The 24,638-nt window shown below is 42.3% G+C and overlaps 1 protein-coding gene across 4 annotated transcripts in view; it reads left to right on the top strand.

The window, feature by feature from the left end:
• CRACD (capping protein inhibiting regulator of actin dynamics) overlaps positions 1 to 24,638 on the top strand; it is a 174,142-nt gene that overhangs the window by 148,030 nt on the left and 1,474 nt on the right. For 2 of the 4 annotated variants that reach the window (XM_087874924.1, XM_087874925.1), the window contains 6 exons: positions 2,977 to 3,159; positions 6,268 to 10,384; positions 14,116 to 14,306; positions 16,709 to 16,877; positions 22,631 to 22,787; positions 24,199 to 24,373. In XM_087874924.1, coding sequence (XP_087731050.1) covers positions 2,977 to 3,159; positions 6,268 to 10,384; positions 14,116 to 14,306; positions 16,709 to 16,877; positions 22,631 to 22,787; positions 24,199 to 24,241 — 4,860 coding nt within the window. In that variant the 3' untranslated portion in view covers positions 24,242 to 24,373. Of the gene's footprint in view, positions 1 to 2,976; positions 3,160 to 6,267; positions 10,385 to 14,115; positions 14,307 to 16,708; positions 16,878 to 22,630; positions 23,419 to 24,198; positions 24,374 to 24,638 lie in introns of those variants that run through there. The other 2 variants (XM_087874923.1, XM_087874926.1) reach the window with 2 other exon arrangements.

Here is a 24,638-nt window from a genome sequence, read left to right as displayed (position 1 = left end):
AGGACTCGAGCTGCTGAGCTATTAACCAGCCTCAAAGGCTGTGAATCTCACTAAAGATTAACCAATAATAACAACAACAACAACAACTTTATTGTCATTGTATCCATATACACAGTATACCCATACAACGAAATTCACTTAACACCCAAAGACCAGGTCCAACACATATAACAATCCCCAAACACACTCCCACCCACCACAAATTCCCCACCCCTAAACCACTGAAACATTCACACAATAGACCAAGTAATGCTGTCCAACAGCTCACTGATGGTGGCCCTTTTAGTTCATGGTTGAGTGCAATTATATCTCTGGGATAAAAACGATTCCGAAAACGTGGTGGTCGGAGTTTTAATTGTTCTGTATCTTCTGCCAGAAGGCAACAGTCCAAAAAGATTGTAAGCAGGATGGGAAGAGTCTCTGAGAATGTTATGCAACTTCCTCAAACAGCGAGATTTGAAGATGTCGTCCAGGGCTGGTAGCTGGAGCCCGATGATATTCTGGGCAGTTTTAATGATTCTCTGTAGAGCTTTTCTGTCCACTACAGACCTGCTCCCATACCATGCAAGAATGCCGTATGTCAAGACACTTTCAATGGTGCTGCAATAGTAGGACAGAAGTAGATGCTGAGATAGATTTATCTTCCTGAGCATTTCTCAGGAAGTAGAGCCTCTTCTGTGCCTTCTTCACAAGCGTATGTATGTATGTATGTATGTATGTATGTATGTATGTATGTAATTTATATGCCGCCCTTCTCCCGAAGGACTCAGGGCGGCTTACAAAGAAAACATTCAACAATTTGAAAATTACATAAAAATTAAAATCCAATTAAAATTAATTAAAATTATTTCAATGTAAAAATCCCCCAACGGATCAGCCCATTTGATAAAAGAGCCACATCTTCAGTTCGCAGCGGAAGGAGCAGAGGTTGGGGGCTGTCCTAAGCCCGGTGGGCAAACCGTTCCAGAGGGTTGGCGCTCCCACAGAGAACGCTCTCCCCCTGGGGGCCGCCAGCCGACATTGTCTGGCTGACGGTACCCTGAGGAGGCCCGCTTTGTGGGAGCGCACAGGACGATGGGAGGATGGCAGGAGATGATCCTGCAAGTACCCCAGGCCTAAGCCATGTAGGGCTTTATAGGTGAGCACCAGCACCTTGAAACGGACCTGGAGGACCACCGGTAGCCAGTGCAGCTGGCGCAGGAGAGGTGTCACACGGGAGTAACGAGAAGCCCCCGTAACAACCCGCGTGGCCGCATTCTGGATTAGCTGTAGCCTCTGGGTGCATCCCAAGGGCAGCCCCATGTTAACATTCATAGTCCATGAGAGGTCCTATATAATAGACTATGTCTGCAGAGAGATTCTCCACAGCTTAGTTCAGGACTTCACTAATAAGGCATAAATATGGGAACATCATTCATAGGGGAAGCTACCATTCTGAAGAGATTTTTGTCACATGGTTTTGTTAACAGCGGGGATGTTCAAAAGGTCATACATTTGCTGTTGTGAAAGCCAAAGAAATACTTGCCTGGTACCAGTTCTTACGTGTGCAGTGGCAGGGGTAGGCGTTTATGATGGGAAAGGTCTCCAATCAACTCCCCGTGCTGTTCTTTCAGTGGGTGGAAAATCACCGAAGAAGGTGTTTAGAAGAAGTTAACTCATGATGACAAAGCAATCCATTTGTATTCAAGGAACTGCTCTTGAAAGTTTGTTCAGCTAAAATGAGTTTCGTGCCAATGCATTTTTAGTTGCAATGAGTCTTGAACTAGACAGCTCGGTAAAAAATCATATTGTGTGGTGCGGAGCGGGGGTGGGGGTGGGGGGGAAAGGGTGCCCTCTGTCAGATTATGGAGTGAGTCAGGGGTGGGCTTCAAAAATTTTAGCAAGGGATTCTCTGCCCAGTTGCTGAGTTGGCGTTGCCATGGTGGACGTGGCCTAGTCAGCCTCCTGCACCACAGTGAGGGGGGGGACAGGACATTTTTGCCCTCCCTGGGCTCCAGAGGCTTTCCTTGAGCCTCACGGAGGGCAAATATGGCCTCCCCAGGCTCCGGAGGCCCTCTGGAGGAACTTCCCAAACTTCCGGTAGGCCCATTTTTCGCCCTCCCTGCACCTCTGTGTGCGCCCTGCACTTACCTGCATCCAAAACGGGCCGTGTGGGGACTCCTGGGAGGGGCTGGGTGGGAAGGGCCAGCCAGGAGTGGGATTTGGGGGTTCTCCAAACTGCATAGAATCTTAGCTAGAGGTTCTCCCGAACCCCTGCGAACCCCCAGCAGCCCACCCCTGGAGTTAGTGTCTCTGAAGATTCTCAGTCATCGAAGTCGTGGTTGTCCCACAGGGGGCCTTTTCAGAAGGCAACTGGACTTCCTTTGTCTTTTCTTTGAAGACATTTCTGTCAAGTATTTGCAAGCCATTGGCATATGTGTCATATAAACACCAGTGGAGGCAGAGAGTGTCTCCACCCCTATGTGGAAAGGAGGAGCTTACCCTGAGTATAAAACCGCCTCCAACCTTTTCCACCTTGCGCTCTCTCCATCTCTCTCTTTTCATGTTTGTTCCTCATGAGACTTGATCTCTGTTGTACATAGTTAATATGATTTATCATATGAATAAATACGTTTAAGACATTTATTTATGCACCTGCCTCTGAACTCTTCTATGCTCCTGGGTGTTTCTACGATCCCAACTCCACAATTTCACTTCTCATCCAAGAAGCTTCTTTAGTTCTGAATGGTGGGGGGGATGGAAGGATTTCTATTCCTTGCAGTCATCTGGTCGTTAGCACTCTCTCTGAGAGTTGTTGAAGCCACTTGGGGACACAGGAAGCTATAAAAATAAAGAAGGAAAGTTCTAAAAAGAAACTCCCGAACCTGGCTTTGAATTCATTTCTAGAGTGGTTACTGGATTTGGAATTTGTTTTGCTTTAAACACAGGATCTCGTTTCTTTCCATCATTTTTCCTTTTTCTTGGGAATTTCTCTAGGTGACGCCTGTCAAAGTGTCATCTCGGCCAAAACGACACCATTCCCCTTCTGGAACCATCGAAACCGTCAACCTTGATGCTATCCCATTACCCACTTCTTGCCTGGACAACAGTGCAGCAAAGCACAAACTCTCAGTCAGGCCAAAGAATCAGAGGGTTTCCAAAAAGCACAGATTGTCAAAGGTATTGAACTGATTCCTACGGAGTTCTGACTTTTAGCTGCTGATTGTAAGACATTAGAGCTCTTGTAAGAATATTAAGTAACCTTCGAATCTTTCAGTATTACACTTCCGCTGGTATTTGTTAAGGATATTGGTGTTGTGTTACCAACCAGCAGAGTAAATGCACAAGGAAACGTTGCTGAGAGCAATGAATAAGAGATATGCAAACTGGTTTATCAAAAGCTTACTTTATAGTAGAAAAACAGTCTCATAGTCTTTAAACAAATTCCAAGTCTTTGCCAGTAAATCAGTCCAGTAGTTACAGATATCTTCTTACCAAACAGTAGTGGGTTAGAATAACAAACTCACTCTGGTTCACAAACCACGATGGTTGCAGATCCATCCAACGATGATTACAGATAACAACTCCTCTCAATGTTGCTTATCATAGCAGCTTCATCATCAACGGCAGCATATCATAGCAGCTTCATCATCAACGGCAGCATATCATAGCAGCAACTGAACATGTTACAATACCTTGCTTAAATACTCTCACAACCAGTCATTACCTAATTACAGCATGACTCAGCATTAAAGTCACATAATACATTTACAGATTAAAGTAACAGTACACATATATTGCCTGGACAACTAGTTAGGCTCAAACCATATCCTAACAGTATTCATGGATTTGAATCGACCTCACACCATTTGGGAGATTCACTGCCCTGCTATATACGATGATCATTTCTCAGATATAAAGTCATAATGGTTAAGTTCCGCTATTTTGTTGACTGACCTGCATTCAATATGCTTTTTTCCTGTTCATCTGTAAAAGAAATGTACATAGACTTCAAAAACGTATATACTGTAGAGATAAATGATATTTACACACCATTTAAAAGAGACAATAAAAAGCTAAGGAGGAAACAAAAAGGCATCCTCCACCACAACCAACACCCAGATAAGCAGGGATTAACACCAAACAATCTTAACAAAAAATAATTTCCTAATCAAGGAGCTACCAAGAAGAAAAGCACACTTCCACTTTCCCCCTCTATATACTGGTAGGGCAAGCTACTATAGATAAACAGGAGTATGTACTAAGTAATACTAATATTTGGTAATACTAAAGATGTTACCTAGCCTGATAATGAAATGACTACGAGAAAACCACCAAGCTCAGAGAACACCAAGGACTGCACAGTTCAACCCTGAGCTACAAATATTCTATTGGAGCGGAAACTTCTATAAATCTGTTGGGCAAAATCTCAAAGAATCATGAGCAATTTGAAGAGTAAATTATTGTATCACAACTTCCATGTACTATTGAAGATAAACCTTTACCTTTTGTTACAGATAAATTAGAAGTAGAACAAATTGTACATGTTAAGTTTGAGTGTAGTATGCATTTATGCCTTCGTTCTTTTTACAATCTGCACGATCTTATTAGGAGATACTGGAAGATGCTTTGCTTATGAATTTTTCATCATTTACATACATGCATCTTGGGCTCTTATTCTCTTATTTAAAGGGAAAAAAAAGTATTCTTCCTTATGTCTTTGAATACAAGATCTTGCCAGCTATGTATCCTGCAATTTTCTTAGGTGAATAGTGAATTTCTGAATGGATACCTTTTCTAAATGGTAGAATGCTAATTGTCCCCTCCCCCCACCCAGCAAAATAGGTATAGAAGTAAAATTTTTTTTACTTCCGGTTCTGTGGGCATGGCTTATTTTGTGGGTGTGGCTTGGGGGGGGTAATGTGACTGGGTGGGTGTGGCCAACTTTTTTTTTTTTTACTTTTAAAAGCATTTTTTCTACAACCTTAAGAGCCTTGGTAGTACAGTGGTCTAAAGCACCCTGTTATTAAGACCAGCTACCTGCAATTACTGCAGGTTCGAATTTTGCCAGGCTCAAGGTTGACTCAGCCTTCCATCCTTTCTAAGGTAGGTAAATTGAGGACCCGGATTGTGGGGGCAATAAGCTGACTTTGTATAAATATACAAAAGAATGAAGGCTATTGTTTAGCGCATTGTGAGCGCATTGTAAGCCGCCCTGAGTCTCCGGAGAAGGGCAGCATATAAATCAAATTAAAAAAAAAAAGAGGTTGCAGAAAACAATGCTTTGAAAAGCTTCTGCCGATCAGGCAACTCAGCTGGGATCGTCAGAGGCTTTTCAAAGCATTTTTTAAACCACCTCTTCGGCTAAAGAAGTTGTAGAAAAAATGCTTTTAAAAGTAAAAAAAAAAAAAGCCTCTGATGAGGTGGGCAGGGTAAGCGACCGGGCCGGGGGCGTGGCCAGCCAATGTTATTACCGGTTCTCGCAACTATTACAAATTTTTACTACCGGTTCTTACGAACTGGTGTGAACCGGGAGCAACCCCCCACTGTTCCATACATAGCAGCTCAATGCTATGCCTGGGTGTTTAGAATACACACACAACACAGACACACACACACACACACACACACACATACACATCAGTCTCGAAAATGAACTTGCCAGTTGGAAATGCTTGAAACCTAGATGGAGTGTGTGTGTGTAGACGGGGACAGATCAAGGCCCTAATCTATTTTATGCATGTTGAAATGTTATATAGAGTACATTAATATTGTTGCAATATTTGACTAAGGTTGATAAAAACAAATACGGATAGTCCTCGATTTACGACCACAATCGAGCCCACAATTTCTGTTGCTAAGTGAGACAGTTGTTGAGTGAATTTTGCCCCATTTTACAACCTTTCTTGCCACAGTTGTTAAGTGAACCACTGCAGTTGCTAAGATAGTAACACGGTTGTTCCAGGAAGTGAATCTGGCTTCCCTATTGAGTTTGCGTGTCAGAAGGTCCCAAAAGAAGATCACATGAACAATGCAACTGTCCTAGATATGAACCAGCGTCCAAATTTTGATCAAATGACCATGGGGATGTTGCAACAGTTGTTAAGTGTGAAAAACAGTCATTAAATCACATTTTTCAGTGCTGCTGTAACTTCGAATAGTCACTAAATGAACTGTTGTAAATTGAGGACTACTGTAATTCATCACAAATCTTTATATAAAATAGGAATTTGATTATAATAGCCTTCTACTGCATTAAGTAAACCTATTTTTATTTCCCAATTCTAGGAGGTACAAAGTTTAATAGAAACTGACTTTGGACAAGATATCCTAGAATCGCAGGGCACTGAAGATAAAGTGACAAAAGATGATAGCTATTATAGACCAGACAAGTTAACCCAGCATGGAGAAGTCCACGAGCAGAAAACTGAAGGAAAACGAAAACAAGACCACTGGATACATCTTGAGGCAGGGAAGAAGGAACAAATGGCTGAAACAAAATTCAAAAGCCCTATGGAACACAAAAGACTTCAAGAATTTGAGGGAAGCCAAGGAGAACAAGTAGGGAAGAAACTGAAACTTCAGGAAGAACAACTTTACGAAATGGAGGAGAAAAAAGATCAAGATCATCAGGAAAAAGAGCTAAAAGAACGAGAAAGACAGGGAAGGAATGGAGAAGGGCCTGAAAAATTGCAGGCACAAATCCCAAAAAAATCTCAGGATCTTGAGGAACAAAAACAAACGGACCAAGAACAGGCACAACATGAACTAGAGGCACAAAGGCAGCAGGAACAGCGGAAACCCCGTGAAATGGACACGCAATGGCAGAAGGAGAAAAAGAAGAAGCAACAAGAATTAGAGGCACAAAGGCAGCAGGTAGAAGCAAAAAGACAGGGTGAACTGGCGGTCCAAAGACAGCAGCAGGAAGAACAAAAGAGACAATGTGAAATGGAACTACAAAGACAGCAGGAAGAAACAAAGAGACAACTTGAACTGGAGGTCCAAAGAGAGCACAAGAAAGAACAAAAAAGACAATACGAACTGGAGGTTCAAAGTCAACGTCAGGAAGAAGCAAGGAAACAACATGAACTGGAGATTGAAAGACAGCGGGAGATGGAACAAAAAAGACAACGTGAACTAGAACTACATAGACAGCAGAAGGAAGAACAAAAGAGACATGAACTAGAACTACAAAGACAGCGGGAGGAAGAACAAAAGAGACATGAACTAGAACTACAAAGACAGCGGGAGGAAGAACAAAAGAGACATGAACTAGAACTACAAAGACAGCGGGAGGAAGAACAAAAGAGACAACGTGAACTAGAACTACAAAGACAGCAGGAGGTAGAACAAAAGAGACAACGTGAACTAGAACTACATAGACAGCGGGAGGAAGAACAAAAGAGACATGAACTAGAACTACAAAGACAGCGGGAGGAAGAACAAAAGAGACATGAACTAGAACTACAAAGACAGCGGGAGGAAGAACAAAAGAGACAACGTGAACTAGTACTACAAAGACAGCGGGAGGAAGAACAAAAGAGACAACGTGAACTAGAACTACAAAGAGAGCGGGAGGAAGAACAAAAGAGACATGAACTAGAACTACAAAGACAGCGGGAGGAAGAACAAAAGAGACATGAACTAGAACTACAAAGACAGCGGGAGGTAGAACAAAAGAGACAACGTGAACTAGAACTACAAAAACAGCGGGAGGAAGAACAAAAGAGACAACGTGAACTAGAACAACAGAGACAGCGGGAGGAAGAACAAAAGAGACAGCGTGAACTAGAACTACAGAGACAACGGGAGGAAGAACAAAAGAGACAACGTGAATTAGAGATACAAAGACAGAGGGAGGAGGAAGCAAAGAGACAAGGTGAACTGGAGATCCAAAGACAACGGCAGGAAGAACAGAAGTGGCGTGGACAGGAGACACAAAGGCAACAGGAGGAAAAGAAGAAACAATATGAACAAGAAGAACAAAAGCATAAAGATTGTACGATACAGAAAGAGCAGAAAGTCAAAGATCCAAAAGAAGAAAAGAGACATCAAGAAACAGAACTTAATGACAATTTGATCCAGCAGGGATGGAAGGAGAAAAAGGAAGAACCAGAAAAGCAAAAGGCTCAGGAAGAAAAAATAAGCCATCCGTATTTGGAAAAGCAGAAGATGAAAGAACTTAAAACAGTTCAAACTGAAAAGCTGTCTGAACTGAACCAACAGCTACTTCCGGAGCAAAAAAGAGAAATAGGACAGAAAAAGAAAGAACAAGAAAACAGCAAAAACTTAGACGATAGAAACAAACTGCAAGAGAAGGCTATGAAACTGAAGGGACAAGAAGAGCAACAGCAAAATCTGAATGAAAAGCAATTTAGTACAAATGAACAAAAGCAGCAAAAATCTGCAAAATCGGTTGGATCAACAGAACATAGTAAAATAGCGCCAGCAGAAACAGGGCATTTGCGGGCTGAAGAGGAGGTGCAGCAGGAGGAGTTTACACAACGGACAGAGAGCGAACAATTGGAAAGACACAAAATCCTCTCTTTAGAAGATCAGCAGTCACTAGAAAAGCCAAAAGAAGAGAAGAAATCCCACCAGCTACACATGAAAAAACATCAAGAAGATGAACATTTGGAAACCGTTGAGAAAGAGCTACTATGTAAAGAAGAACCAAGGCAGCAACAGAGAACTCAGCCAGGCAAAGAGCAGAAGGAAGAAGGAAGTCTAAGAGTTCATCAGGCGATGAACGTTGAAGTTGAGGAGCAGGGAAGAGTTCTTGGTGAAGAATTACGTTGGCAGGAAGTTGACGCCCGGCAAACAATGTCCAGGGGCTTCACCTTTCAAGTGTCTTCTGGAGAAAAAGAAATTATATTTCCCAAAGTGAATTTAAGTCCAGTTACACCTATGAAAGAGGCTCCACTTCCTTCTGCCACAAAAGAATTTAAGGACCCTAAGTCTAGTAGAGGGTCTAGTAGTCTTCCAACTTCTTCATGTGTTCCCCATACAGCAATCTTGGTCACTGGAGCACAACTCTGTGGCACTGCAGTAAACCTCAACCAGATAAAAGATACAGCCTGCAAATCTTTACTTGGTTTAACAGAAGAAAAGAAAGCGATGGAGGCAGCTCAGACCGAAAGCATCCAGAAACCTGTTGACGGCAGGCCGAACAGTACTAAAGCGAAACATATTCAAGATGCAGTGGACAACCAAGCCATCCTGGATGAATGGGCTTCAATTCGTTCAAAAATCTTAAAAGGGGCCGAAAATGATAAATTCAACGAGAAAGACAGTGGAAGTCATAATAGGCATAGTGATGATTGGACAGCAAAAGGTCAAAGTACTTCCCATGGTAACTTACGAAAGACTTTGTCCGCAAACGCAAAGTTTTCTATAACTCCTGCATGGCAGAAGTTCTCAGAAATATCCAAAACTGCTGCAGAGAATAAAACTGTTCCTGAAGCAGAAAATGCAGCCGTGCAGCCGAGTCCGTCCACTCTGCATTCAGACAATGAGGCAGTCCAAACAGAGTCCCCGGTTGGTACAAAGAACGTAGGAACGTCCCCTGGGAAAATCAGAGGGCGACAGGAAGTAGCAGGGAATACTGAAGGTTGTAAGTTTGCCAAAGATCTCCCATCTTTTCTCGTTCCAAGCCTCCCATATTCTCCAAATAAAGAACTCTCCCCATCCGTTGAAACTTCCTCAGCAGTGGAAACCCAACACAACGTTGGTTCAAAAAAATTGGACCGACCTTCACCAGGTGGAGAAGAAAATGTCTCCCCATTTGGAGTGAAATTAAGGAGGACCAATTACTCCTTGCGTTTTCACTACGACCAGCAAGCCGAGCAGAAGAAGAAGAAAAGATACAGTGCAGGAGATAGCTTCGATGGTTTGCCAACTCCGCTTACCCCAGACAATGAACAAGATGCAAAACCTTTATTCTTAAAAGATAGCAAATCTCTGAGTCAAGACAAGAAAGATGCAAGGCTTAATTCTGATAATGCCACGTTAACTATTATTAGTCGCAATTACACCATAGTTGCACCTGTATCTTCTCCTACTGGTCCTATGTCTGCGCCTAGTCAAGAAAAATCTGCTTCTAAATCACCCCTGCCACCAAAACCTGCACTGGCTCCGAAGCCCATCAGCCAAACACCGCCGACATCTCCTCTCACAAAACCCCGTAGATCTCACTTCACCGAACCCATCGGGAAAAGGGTATCGAAAGTGGAACCTGACACCAGCTGGAGAAAAAGCGAAGGTAAAGGGAGTCCTCACCCCTCCCAAGAGCCCAGTGAAAGCAAGAATGAGGAGGAAGAATCTAGAGAGAAGAAATCGTTTTTTCCATCCATCACCATGCCCTGGAGAGAGAAAGCGGAAAAAAAGCCAGAACCATTGAAAAAAGGTAAGTAAAAGGCAACTCTTAAGTACAACTTCCTCCTGAAAAAGTTAACTTTGATTAGGAAGGTTCATGAGGAAGGTGGACAAAGTAACGTTAAATTAAAAATTAAGAAGACATTCATCCTCAGTCCATGGATTTGGTGCATGTCTGCTTTATTGTGCTTCTAGACCCGTGATGGTGAACCTATGGTACACGTGCCCAAAGTGGCATGCGAAGATCTTGCCTGTTTGTCTTCTGGGTTTCTGGTCTGCATGCGCGCGTGATGATCAGCTGTCCGTGTGTGCGGCAGTGCCAAAAACTGGTGTGTGCATGCGCGCCAGCCAGCTGATTGCCGGGTGCGCATGCATGCTAGAACCCAGAAGTTCGCCTTTTCCGGAGCGTGATCCCTTTGTGTACACGGCAGTGCCAAAAATCAGCCTGTGCATGGGAGCCGGCCAGCTGATCATCTGCAGTTGACTGCAGTCTTTCTTGAATACTGAAAACACTGTGGTACTCACATCATTTAAAATAAAGACTGATGTTGCCCTTTCCAATCAGAATGGAACAATTCGCTGTGGCCAACTCACTGCTGCCATCTTGCCATGGCCATCTCTCCACAGCCATCTTGCTGCATCGAGGACAACTAGCAGTGGCCAACTTGCTGTGTGACAAATCTACACGGGATAACTCCATGGGATAAATATTATCTGCCACTGTTTCTTTGTCATTATTTCCATTGACAAAAATTGGAATAATGTAGAAGAAACAGTGCTGGATAATATTTATTGCGTTATCTCACGTGGATCTCATGGCATGTTGTCCCATGGTGAGTTGGCCGTGGCGAGATAGCTGTGGTGAATTGGCCGTGGCGAGTTGTCCTAAATCCCTTTTCAATAGGCATGTATCAAAAGATGTTTACATGTAGGCAATTTGAGACCACTGTCATGTCTGTCAAACAACTCTTAGCGATCAGGAGAATTCACAAACAAAAATATCGATCAAACATGAACAAACTGGGTGCCTCTGAAAAATGGAGATTCCATAAAATCCATCTGTACCAGGGGTGGGATTCAGCCGGTTCGGACCAGTTTGAGTAAACCGGATATTAATTTTAATCTGGTTCGGCGAACCAGTTGTTGCAACGACTAACTGACCCCGCCCATCCCGCCCCTCCCCTCCCAGTAATTTCCATGTAGCCGTTTTGGATGCCAGGTAAGTGCCGGACCTGCGTGGAGGCTCTGGGAGGGTGAAAAACAGGCCTACCGGAAGTTCTGAACGTCCGGAAACGGGCCCGTTTCTGGCCTCCGGAGGGCCTTGGAGCCCGGGGGAGGCCGTTTAAGTCCTCCCAGAGGCTCGAGGAAAGCCTCCAGAGTCTGGGGAGGGCAACAAGGCCTCCCCAACATGGTGCAGGAGGCCCAGTAGGCCACACCCACCATGGCCACGCCCACCCAGCAACCGGGCAGAGAACCGGATGCTAAAATTTCTGAATCCCACCCCTGATCTGTACTCATCTGTGACGTCATAGACTTTTATTTAGTCCTGAAAAAGAAAACACCTAACAAAAATGGCAGATACTTAAAATAAGCCATGATTTTTTCGGAAGTATCAAATCATTTTTATATGGTACTTACGCAGAGCTGCTACACATGGCAAAACTTTCCCTTAACCTTTCTGTCTTTATCCCTTTGTTTATATACAACAGCTTGTTCTTCTGAGGAAAGTCCTTGCTAGTGGAACTCTTATGATATTACATTGTATTGCTTCTTCCTGCATAAGAGTGTAAGACTTTTCTGCAGATATTCTGCAATTAGAAGTCTATATTCCATGTTCTATGTGCCACCTACAAGCTTAAAAATTTGCTCGGATAACCCAAAATAGCATATCAAATGTATCCCAAATTAAACACCCACACTTTCTAGAAATAGATAGAAGTGTTGGTACTCACAGATGCTTACAGTTAAAACCAGTTCTGACATTTTTAGGGCAGCCAACATTGCAACTGAGGGATGCAAAGCTTGTTAATAAAGCTTTGAGAAAGTTGGCAACATGGAAGTATTTTCCAGATGTTTTCCAGAGGCGTATTAAGCTCCCACCAAAAATATGGGATTTTGAAGTGCTCTATCGGTGCTCCACCTAACAAATATTTGCATCTGAGGAAGAAACATTGTGCTATAAGAGATTATCTCTTTTCTGCCTTTTTTAAAAAGAAAAATGCATCATTTCATGGCCCGAGAGAAAAATAATGAATGTTAGAACTTAGCAGGAAAGGAAATGTTTCATGAAAACACAAGGCATGTTATGGGAGCAAATGTGTCTAGCAGATTTGTTTTATAGACTTAGAACAATATGCTAGAATGATATAAGCCTATGCAGACTTTGAAAACAGACCATTTTAAAATTGTCTAACCCAGGGGTTTCAAACTCAAGGCCCGCAAACCAGATCTGACACATGGGGTGCTTAGATCTGGCCCGCAGGACTGCCCTGGAAACACTGAAGGACCGGCCCACGGTGCCTCGGCCGGCCCTCCCGAGTTCCGTTTTTGGCTGCAACGGCCTCCTGCAGCCTTTGGCAAGCGAAAACCCGTGCGGCTCTCCCGGGCTCCGTTTTCGCTGGCCGAAGGCTGCGGGACGTCGAGGTGGCCATGCTCACTCCAGTCACGCCCACTCGGACCTCGAGGTCAAACATAACCCTGATGCGGCCCTCAATGAAATCGAGTTTGACACCCCTGGTCTAAACCATAGATCATTTTTTTTAAAAAAACAAAAAACCCTGAGAAATGGGCACACTTTAAAAATATAAAAACATATTAATTGTACGTATGCAGAATGAAATAAATTAGGCACATAGAGCATCCAAGGCCATCCAAAATGTCTGAAAATATACATGTGTAGTGGCTTATTTAAGATGGGTTGTAAGAGCATCTAGGACAGTGATGGCTAACCTTTTTGCCATCACGTGCCAGGAGAGGGGGGGGCGAGGGAGGGTTGCGCGCGCACGTGCCCACGCGCATCTGTGCGCAACACCCTCCCCCTCCCCCCCCACTCCTGGCACATGATGGCCTGGTAGGCCCATTTTTCTTTCTTACCTGGTTCCAGATCCTCTCTGTGTATCTGGGAATGGCGAAAACAGCCTTTCCCACTCCCTTGGAGGCCCTACGGAGGCTGAAAGGGCCCATTTCCCAATTCCCGGTGGGACAGGAAGTGACATTTTTTACTGTCCCCAGCCTCCAGAACCTCTCTAGGAGTCTGTAGGAGCCTCTCTAGGTGTCACTGGAGGCTGGGGACAGGAAAAAATGTCACTTCCTGTCCCACCGGGAGTGGGGAAATGGGCCCTTTCAGCCTCCGTAGGGCCTCCAAGGGAGTGGGAAAGGCTGTTTTCGCCATTCCCAGATACACAGAGAGGATCTGGAGCCAGGTAAGAAAGAAAAACGGGCCTTCCCCCCCCACAGGCCCTCCAGAGGCAGGAAACAGCCTGTTTCCCTACTTCTGGTGGGCCCAGAAGGCCCGAAAATCAGCTGGCCGGCACGCGCATGCGCCCCAGAGCTGAGCTGGCATGCCCACTAATATGGCTCTGCGTGCCACCTGTGGCACGCGTGCCATAGGTTCGCCATCACAGATCTAGGAGAAGTTTCAAGCAAGAGGTTGCCCACCAGAGACATAAGGTCTCTTGAGTGTCCTCCTTTGGACCGCTTCCATTTCTATCAACACCGACATCCTAACCATGGACTATTCTTGGGCTCTGTTCCATCTTCCAGAAAGGCCAGTTCTTCAGAGCAGGCATTCCATCGATGGTTCAAAAGTGATGGAGAAAGGGGAAACCGCTCAACCTCTCTGGATCACTTTGGCGTTGCAAAAACAGAAGGGCTTTCGGGAGCAGCAAGCAACCCGCGAGGAAAGGAGGCAAGCCAGAGAAGCCAAGCAGGCTGAGAAATTGGCGAAAGAAAATGTAAGCATCTCAACACAGAGAAAAACGGGGTGGGAGTGGGGAAGAGTATATTATTTCGGGCATCTGGTATCTTCTGCAGGGGCAATGCAACTGGTCAGAATAAACAAAAGCACTGTCAACTTTTCATTATAATACATCAGAGCAGGGGTGAAATGAGCCTTGGTAGCACAGTGGTCTAAAGCATCCTGTTATTAAGACCAGCTGCCTGCAATTACTGCAGGTTCGAATCTCAAGGTTGACTCAGCCTTCCATCCTTTCTAAGGTAGGTAAATTGAGGACCCAGTTGTGGGGGCAATAAGCTGACTTTGTATAAATATACAAAAGGATGAAGGCTATTGCTTAACGCATTGTAAGCTGTCCTGAGTCTCCGGAGAAGGGCAGCATATAAATCAATTTTTTTAAAAAAAATCTACTTACCTTCCGTATCGGTGCACGCACGAGCGAATGCGTAGAGGATAAAAAACACATTACTTCCTGGTTAAAACCAGGAAGTAATGATAACTGGGCGGGTGGGCGGAGCCTCGCACCGCCATCGCTACCGGTTCTCCAAACCACCCGCCACGATCACTACCGGATCAGCCGAACTGGTCTGAACCGGGAGCATTTCACCCCCTGCATCAGAGATGGGCAAATATGGTCATTTTATGACTTGTGGACTTCAGCTCCCAGAATTCCTGTGCCAGCTACCCTATGCTGGCTCAGGAATTCTGGGAATTGAAGTCCGCAGGTCAATAAAAGGGCCATAATTGCCCACCCGGGTAATAAATGATTAAACTCAAGTAAAGCTCTGAGTCTAGAAACAGAAAAAGCCAACATTACTACTTTGGGAGGATGATGGCTTAGCGAGATGGAGGCGACCCTCTTCATCTCACATCTACCTCTTTAAAATTTGTTTTATCAAATGCACCTGCTGCCAGAGCTTCTCTGGGCTCATTGCAGCTTACAATGCAAATGGAAAGAGTTTCCACCATATAACAAAAAACAAAGGAAGAACATAACAAAAATAAAACACATTCCTTATCCTATGAAAGATAGAAAATCAAAGTCAAAAGCGTTGCATTGTACTTCAAAGCCTATTTACTTGGGAAACGGCCTTGGGTGAGATATTCTGAAGCTGCTGGGGAAATGAAAACCTCCGAAGCAGGCCTTGAACTCCGGGAAAGGAGAAAACACGAGGAAGATACTCAGACTGGCTCTCTTTGATTCTCTGGGGCAATAAGAGGGAGAGAGAAGGGGGAAAAAATGCACAAGTTTCTGTTATTGTCTATTTTCTCATCCGGATAACCTCATGAAGCTGACAAACACTGCAAAATCTGCCAGATAGATGCAATTTACTGCTACCCATTAATGCATATGCAAATTGCATATGGGACCAAATACAGTTTTTTTCCTGTGGTCTTCAAAGGCATAATTATTATTATTAATAATTTATCCAATTGATTATGGCCATTCTCTCCAGACATTGGCCTTATTAAATGAATATATTGATAAAGATGTTCCATGGGAAGAACAAGATGCCCATACGCACACATAAATGCACGTAAACATTCTCTGTATTTTCCGGCCATAAATAAACATGTACAACTGGACTGTTTTGTTTCTCTGTGTCATATAATACATGTTGGCATATACATAATTTTGCATTTATTTATTTATCTTGCATTGTTTATGTAATGTAAAATTGGAGGTGGTGACCCTTTAAGAGCTGTATGCAACAAAATTTCATTTTTAATGTAGGCCAAATTAGTGTACATTCAAAATGACCATAAAGTCCTCTTCTCTTTTTTCTTTTCTTTTCTCTTCTCTTCTCTTCTCTTCTCTTCTCTTCTCTTCTCTTCTCTTCTCTTCCCTTCCCTTCCCTTCCCTTCCCTTCCCTTCCCTTCCCTTCCCTTCCCTTCTCTTCTCTTCTCTTCTCTTCTTCTATTTTCTTCTGTTCTATTCTGTTCTGTTCTATTCTGTTTTCTTCTATATTCTTCTGTTCTCTTCTCTCCTGTTTTCTTCTCTTTTCTTCTCTTTTCTTCTGTTCTGTTCTATTCTGTTCTGTTCTATTTTATTCTATTTTCTTCTGTTCTATTTTCTTTTCTTTTCTTCTCTTCTCTTCTCTTCTATTTTATTCTATTTTCTGTTCTGTTCTATTCTCTTCTATTTTATTCTATTTTCTTCTATTCTATTTTCTTCCTTCTCTTCTCTTCTCTTTTCTTCTGTTCTGTTCTGTTCTATTCTGTTTTCTTCTCTTCTTATTTTAAACGTGTGCCATGTGAGTTATAGCACCTGGAAGGTTGCAGGCATTTACAAATGCTTTCTAACTAGTCCTTTGCCCATACTTTGTACTTTTGAGTCAACCTGTATGAGTATGCATATATTTAGCACATAAATGTTTATACTGTTACTTTTTATATTAGGCCAGCGTGAACAACCAGGCAGATAATAAAAGCAATAATGTGAGCAGGTCAAACGTACTGCAAAAGTCCACTGGCCCAGAAGAGGAGAAAAAAATGGAGACAGCTACATCAAGATTTGAACGCAGAGAACAGTTCAAAAAATCGAATACCCTGCCTTCGTCCGTCACAGGTACGATTTACATTTTGTGTCGCGATTGTAGTTCCAATTTTATTTCTGAGACGGTTGAGCATGTAAGACCTTGTTGGTTCACCTTGCCTTGACTACAGGTAGTCCTCGACTTACGACCACAGTCGAGCCCAAAATTTATGTTGCTAAGTGAGAAATTTGTTAAGTGAGTCTTGCCCCCATTTTATGACTTTTCCTGAGGTTTATTATTAACTGAATCACCACAGTTGTTAAATTAGTAACACGGTTGTTAAGTGAATCTTTGCTTGTCAGAAGGTCGCAAAAGGCAATCACGTGACCCTGCAACGGTCGTAAATATGAATCAGTTGCCAAGCATCCCAATTCTGGTCATATGACCATCAGCATGCTGCAACGGTCATAAGTGTGAAAAACCGTCATAAGTCACTTTTTTCACTTTCCCAAAGGTGCTTTCTTTCAAACAGCAGCTAGTCTTGTTGTTCTGACTTAGGCTTCCTGAGAAAGCATAAATCACAATTTTAGTCCCCAAAAAAACCTCTTTTATTGAGACGGCTGTGAATTATGGTCATTCACAGCCCGTAATGAATCACAAACAGTCTGTGAAGATTCCGACAGATGTCTGCTCGAGTTGACACAGTCTTTCAGGGTAATGTTGATAAGCACCCTTGAAACGCTGCCAGAGACCTAACTGTCAATTAGTTTTGCAAGGCCAAACGGAGCACAGAGTCAAATGGACTTCTCAGAGCTTGAATTGACTATATGAACTAATTGCTTCCTGAAAAGGCTCACGTCCGTTTGCTCCTTTATTTATTTATTTATTTATTTATTTATTTATTTATTTATTCATTTATTCATTTATTCATTTATTCATTCATTCATTTATTTATTTATTTATTTATTTATTTATTTATTTATTTATTTATTTATTTATTTATTTATTTAGTATACCGCCCTTCTCCCAGAAGGGACTCAGGGCGGTGAACAGCCAAAATTAAAAATACATGCAATACAAAAGTTAAGATAATTAAAAAGAATTAAATCATTGGCTTCCCACTTTAAAACCCCCAAGTCTATAAAATTTAAAATCCCAATTAAGAACCATTTAGGCTAGGCCGGCTTGCTGGAATAAATAAGTCTTCAGGGCCTTACGGAAGGCCCAGAGGTCCGGGATCAGTCATATTCCAGGAGGCAGCTCGTTCCACAGGGCGGGTGCCCCCACAGAGAAGGCTCTCCCCCTGGGGGCCGCCAGCCAACATTGCCTGACCGACGGCACCCTGACGAGGCCCTCTCTGTGAGAGCGTATTGGCCGGTGGGAGGTTATTGGTAGCAGCAGGCGGTCTCGCAAATATCCTGGCCCTAAGCCATTTTATGTCTTATGGGAGGGGCCAATCAACTCCAAGCCTTTTTCCTTAATTGTTCTTGCCTTCTGGCAGCTCTGTGCATGCGCACACAAGGAACAGGCTCAAACTGTTCTTCTTCCTCGCTGATGTCAGATTCCGGAGGCTCCGGAAGCAGTACATAACTCCCAGATGGCCCTGGCCCCCTTTCTGCCTTCGACGCAGAGCCCTCGTCCGAGCCTTCCCCAGACTCCAGGACTGGCCCATGTTCCTCCCCAACCTCGTCACTGTCCGACTCTACTGCCGGTTCTGCAGGCCGCTGGCGGACCGCAACACTTGTTTTGCTTGAAGATGGTTCGCTTCTCGTTCAAGAAGCATCCTCAGTTCTGACTGAATGGTGAAGAATGGAAGGATTTATGTTCTTTGCAATCCTCTGGTCGTTAGCACTCTTTCTGAGAGTCGCCGAGACCACTTGGAGGTTTCTCTGCGCCGTCAGGGTCACCTGAATCCTGTCGTCTGCAAATTTTTCTAGAAATCCATTCATACCCCCATCCCGTTCGAAGGATGTTCAGCCCAAAATGCACAGCTAAATGTCTATGGAAATTCTCAAATCATCCAGGTCAGATGGAAGCAAATCCAAATTTGCTTTTCTCAATTGATAAGTATACCCTGGATACGGATGTGGCAGATGGTTAAGGCGTTAAGCGATTATAAGCGACGATGGTAGGCAAATGACGTGGTGATATAATAAATAGGTTGTTCCATGAAGCTTATTGAAGAAATCGTCTCTAGATTATTCCGTTTCCTAATTATGGCTTCTTTTATATAGTTCTTAAATGCTGCCATTCAGGCATAAAAGCTGATTCGTTGATTAAAAAACAAGCAATAGCTTTGGATGATAAAGGCAAGAGGGAGTGAACTAATTTTATTTCATGGAAAGGCAGCACACAATAGGGAGGCCTCCACAAAATTGTATGCACTTCATATAATTTATTGTTACTCTGCTAGTAACATAAAATAACATTAAATGATGGAGCTCGTTCACATAAAAAGAGCCATAACCATCAGAATAAGTTATTCTTGTGGAGGATATAAATTAAGCACCATAATCTATTCTTATTCTATAAACGTTCAGGCTGGCTTCTCTTTTGAAAGGCAATCTTCCAAATATCAAATTCAAAAATATTTTGGATTGCATCCAGAGAGACACACTATCTGATCAATTAAAATCCTCTACATACAACTTAGTACTTTGTCTAAAATAGCATCACTGATTTCATTTTCTTCTCTCCAAACCAGATGAATAGAATAGAGGTTGTCCTCAACTTATGGCCACGAGTGAGCCCAACATTTCTGTCGCTAAATGAGATATTTGTTAAGTGAGTTTTGTGAGACAGTTGTTAAGTGAATCACTGGAGTTGTTAAGTTAGTACTATGGTTGTTAAATGAATCTGGCTTCCCTTTTGACTTTGCTTGTCAAAAGGTTGCAAAAGGTTTCACATGACCCCGGGATACAGCATAAATATGAGTTAGTTGCCAAGGGTCTGAATTTTGATCACATGACCATCGGGATGCTGCAAACGTAAGTGTGAAAAGTGGTCATAAGTCACTTTTTTCAGTGCCGTTGTAAACCAACTGTTGTAAGTCAAGAACTACCGGTAAAAGGAAAGAGGAATTCTGTATTCTGTACAATCATGAATCAATCCGCATCCGAAGCAAGGGTGAAATGCTACCGGTTCGGGCCGGTTGGCACGAACCGGTAGTAAAAAAAAGTAAAAAAAAAAGTTCTGAAGATCAGCTGAGCGATGCACAATCGTCGGAACTTTTTAAAACTTTTTAAAGCATTTTAAACTAAACTATTAAAAAATTGCTTAAAAAGTAAAAAAAAAAAAAAAAAGTTCAGACGATCGACCGTTGCTCAGCTGATCTTCAGAACTTTTTTAAAAACTTTTTTAAAGCATTTTATACTACCGGTTAACCGGTAGTTAAAAATGCTTTAGAAATGTTTTTAAAAAAAGGTTCCAATAATCGCACGCCACAGCTATGATCGTTGGAACTTTTTTTTTTTAACCTTTTACCTTTTTACCTTTTAAATGCTTTTAAAAAGTTTAGAAAAAGATTCCAAAGCTCGCGTGCCACAGCTGATTCCCCCCCCTCGCTGTTCTACTTACCTTCCCAAGCCTCCTTTTGGTGTGTACTGTGCATGCAAACATGTGCAGGGTGCATTTGGCGTGCACGGTACATACACAGCCAGCGAACCGGTAGTAAACCGGTTCGGATTTCACCACTGACCCAGAGTCTTTGATTTTGGCAAGAATTCAATGAATAGATTTAGTGTCTGCTCCCATTAAGGTGGGAATAATCTTAAATGCAATTTTGCCTAGCTTTCTATGGGTAGAGGAAAAGGGGAAGTAATGTAACATGAGCCTAGTATCAATCCTATTGTTCACTCATATCAGGGGTGAAATCCAGCAGGTTCTGACAGGTTCTGGAGAACCGGTAGCGGAAATTTTGAGTAGTTCGGAGAACCGGCAAATACCACCTCTGGCTGGCCGCAAAGTGGGGTGGGAATGGAGATTTTGCAGTATCCTTTCCCTGCCACGTCCACCAAACCACACCACGCCCACCAAGCCACGCCCACAGAACCAGTAGTAAAAAAAAATTGGATTTCACCACTGACTCATATCCACCATCATGGCCACAAGTACAAAAGGGGATTGACGTCATGATGTCACTGCATTCATTTTAATCATTTTTTAAATCTGGATTTATCTGACTAACTCTATGGATGCTATGAAATTTACCCATTAAAACATAGCATTGAATTCTTCCTCTTCCTCCCCCCCCCTTCCTTAAACTCTAAAAGGTAAAGATTCCCCTCGCACATATGTGCTAGTCGTTCCCGACTCTAGGGGGCGGTGCTCATCTCCATTTCAAAGCCGAAGAGTCAGCACTGTCCAAAGATATCTCCGTGGTCATGTGACCGGCATGACTAAACGCCAAAGGCGCACGGAACGGTGTTACCTTCCCACCAAAGGTGGTCCCTGTTTTTCTACTTGCATTTTTTACGTGCTTTCAAACTGCTAGGTTGGCAGAAGCCTACAAGGAACAGAAGCTCATCCCATTATGCGGCACTAGGGATTCAAATTGCTGAACTGCCGACCTATCGTTCAGCAAGCTCAGCGTCTTAGCCACTGAGCCACCACGTCCCTAAACTCTACCTTCATTTGAAATGAATGGAGAAGAAATGAAAGCCAACCTCTTGATGGAAAATTGTCTGCTGTTTTGTCCAAGCTGTAAAAGACTCCATTATTAATAATGTTAGCCAGCAAATTAAAAAAAAAGATCTATTAGCATCCTGCCGTCTTATCAATCCTTGGTGAAATTATAAAAGAACAAGCTAATTTTCAGCTGTTGTGTTATCACATGCAAAAAAGAACATGTGAGAAACAAATTTTGATTGCTGTGCAGGTAAGTATTTTAATATGTGTTCGGTTTACCAGTTGCTTTAAGAAACAGATGTGCCATACCCTAAAACCAAGAATGTGTTAAAAGATAGGCAGATTTTGCAGCTTCGAAAGTCTGCCCATCTCTGATGCATTCTCGGTTTCTGGGGTATTTGCTGGCTAGCCAACAAACATATTTTTGGCAGAAATTATTTGGGGTTGTGACTACGGTGCAGGCTAAAGGCCAAAACTTAGACTATGTGGAAAAAGGTTACCGGATGTTGCAGATATCTAAAGAAATGATATGTTCAGTTCAGGAGATTTCGGTATATAATAAAACTTACCGGGAACTAAAATTCTAAATATAATTATGAAGTTTGGAAAGACATTGTCAAAAGAATACCTGGAGTTTATGACATCAGTTTAACATTGATTTCAAATAAGATGCATTCTCGGTTTCTGGGGTATTTGCTGGCTATCTAACAAACATATTTTTCTTTCTCTGCCAAGTAATATATGGCCTTTAAATAGTAAAGTCCATGTTTAGGCTACTGTGTGGAAGCCTATCTTCCCCCCAACAGACACACACACACACACACGGAAGCAAGGAAGATAAAAAAACCAATACTTAAAAAAAAACCTGCAAAAATGCTACTTAATTTAGGTTGCTTCTGCCTTTTGGTTCTAATAATTTCTTAGCGTGGGAAGGAGAGCTGCCCTTCAGATAACTTTTATTATTCTGCAGAGCACCTACGCTTCTGTCTACTTGGTGATGCAAAACTGGAACCACAAGAGTTGCTCCCGAAAAATACTTTGTTGTTGTTTTACACCTCCTCATCTCCCAGGGGAGACTCTTGTGATCTTTATTCTCGGCTTCTTTGCTTCTCTTAACAAAATGCCCAGGGCTCTGCTCACGGGGAAGACAGGTGGTAACCTAAGAGATTTCTGCAACGGTGCGGTTAACAGATTCCCTTTTCCTCATTCTCTCTCACAGTGGAGATCACCGATTCCCTTTCGTCGTCGCCTTTGGCTAAAGAAGTCACCAAGAGATTCTCTACGCCGGATGCTAACCCCGTCTCAACCGAACCTGCTTGGTTAGCCTTAGCCAAGAGAAAAGCAAAAGCTTGGAGCGACTGTCCTCAGATCATCAAGTAAATAGAAAATTTTTGTGTTTTACTCTGGTTGGAGAGCCATTTCCTTTTTTCTATTCATATTCTCACATGGCAAATGCTCCTGAAAACACATTTAAGGGCGAACTCCGACCGGTGAGAGACATTGAACTGTGGATCATGAGAGGAATGTTCAAGCAGTTATTTTGAGTTTCAGGCCATTTTAAGAATCACTGCTTCAGTGTTGTTGAATGTCAGCTTCCCGTAAACCTATTATTTTACTTGGACATTTTTACAAATGCCACTCAGGTACAGGAATATGAAAGATCTCTGCTTTTGCCATAGTTACGAGATAACTTTGAATTAATTTGCCTCTGATCTGGCAAAAAATGACTCCAGAAATAATGAAATGTAATTTGGGGAATAATGAAAGCACCATTTTTAAAAAAAAATTCTAAAGAGTTTTTCCTGAGGTTTTTAGTTTTGAACTTTAGTCACACTTCTCAAGTGTATTTAATGATTCACTAATTAACACACTCAAGTTATGTTACATCAAAGATGTATTTCTTGTATTTCTCTAAATGATTCTTTGAGCCATCAACAGCCTGCGTGCAAACTGCATTGTTACATTTTCATTTCCCTCATATCCAGAAATATATTCATGCAACATTAATGTTTTAATTTATTGACTTACATCCTCATCTCTGCAGAAACTCAAGATATCTTGCTCTCCTCCATTTTATCCTCACACTCCTGTACAATAAGAACACACTGAATAAGCAACTCAATTGTATTTGGAGAGAACTGTGTCATGATTTTCAGTCTTATCATAAAAGGTAGAACAGAAAACAGAAGAACAAAATAAAAATGTATGTCTAGCACTAACAACAAAAAGGGGGGAAAATTGGTGTATAAACGAAGAGAAAAAAATACAGTTTAAAAAGAGGATTTCCAGTCCTAAATCTATTGCTCGTGTCATGCAAGAAATAATGATATACAATATCTTTAAGTGACCGAAAGCAGATTTATCCCCAGATATACCTGCAAGGTGTGGTTTAAAAAAATGTCCAGATGGCGGCTATAATTGTTACCCATAAACAACGGGTGGAGCTTCAGTGATACCATCTTGGCTTTTTCACCATACTATTCATATTATCTAAAGGAGGCTCATCCAACCTTTTTCCGTTGGTTATCTTTTAGACGTGTTGAGTTTCAACATCTGGAGGACAGCAGACAAATAGGGTGGAAAATCCAGCCCCTTTATCCTTCATTCCAGTAAGCTGTATTTTAGGGTCATCATTCCCTAAGCTTCATGAGTAGTTTCCGCTTCAACATCTGTGCCATACTACTGCCTATTACCTTTGCAAACTATGAGCAGAGTGTTCCTGTTAATGACATTAAGTGAAAGTGTAGCTATTGTGTTAATACATATTACTTTTTGTCCTGGAATTAGATCTGATTCAAGATTATGGAATTGGTTTAACGAGGGAAACTGAATTGGGACTGCCAAATTCCAGCCAGCTGGACAGCAACAAAGATAAAGAATCCTCCTAAATCTTTGCTATTTTATAAGACTTGCAGCTGAGCTACGAAAGCCTTTGATTTGAAAAGCTAATCGTAAGGAAAATGTGATCTCTTTGCCCCTGAGTATTGCTGCCCTTTAAAACGGGTATTCCTAAATTATCAGTCAGTTATATTTTCTAGTTAGACATGTAAATATGCAAAAAATAGTGTTGTATTGTACTAGACATCAGATTGTTGGGTAAAAAAAAATGGTTGAAACAAAGTTTGAATTCAGAATTTCTATTTCTCTTAATTGTAACATCAGTTTGGAATGAAAACACTTTTAAGACAGAGAAGCGCAGTCTATGAAAATCACAGTCTCATTCGAAA

This window comes from Pantherophis guttatus, chromosome 8 (assembly GCF_059756535.1).
Source record: "Pantherophis guttatus breed Tessera chromosome 8, ASM5975653v1, whole genome shotgun sequence".
In the NCBI taxonomy this organism is placed as follows: Eukaryota; Metazoa; Chordata; class Lepidosauria; order Squamata; family Colubridae; genus Pantherophis; species Pantherophis guttatus.
The sequence above is the reverse complement of the archived record's forward strand: the minus strand, read 5'-3'. Positions and strand labels throughout refer to the sequence as shown.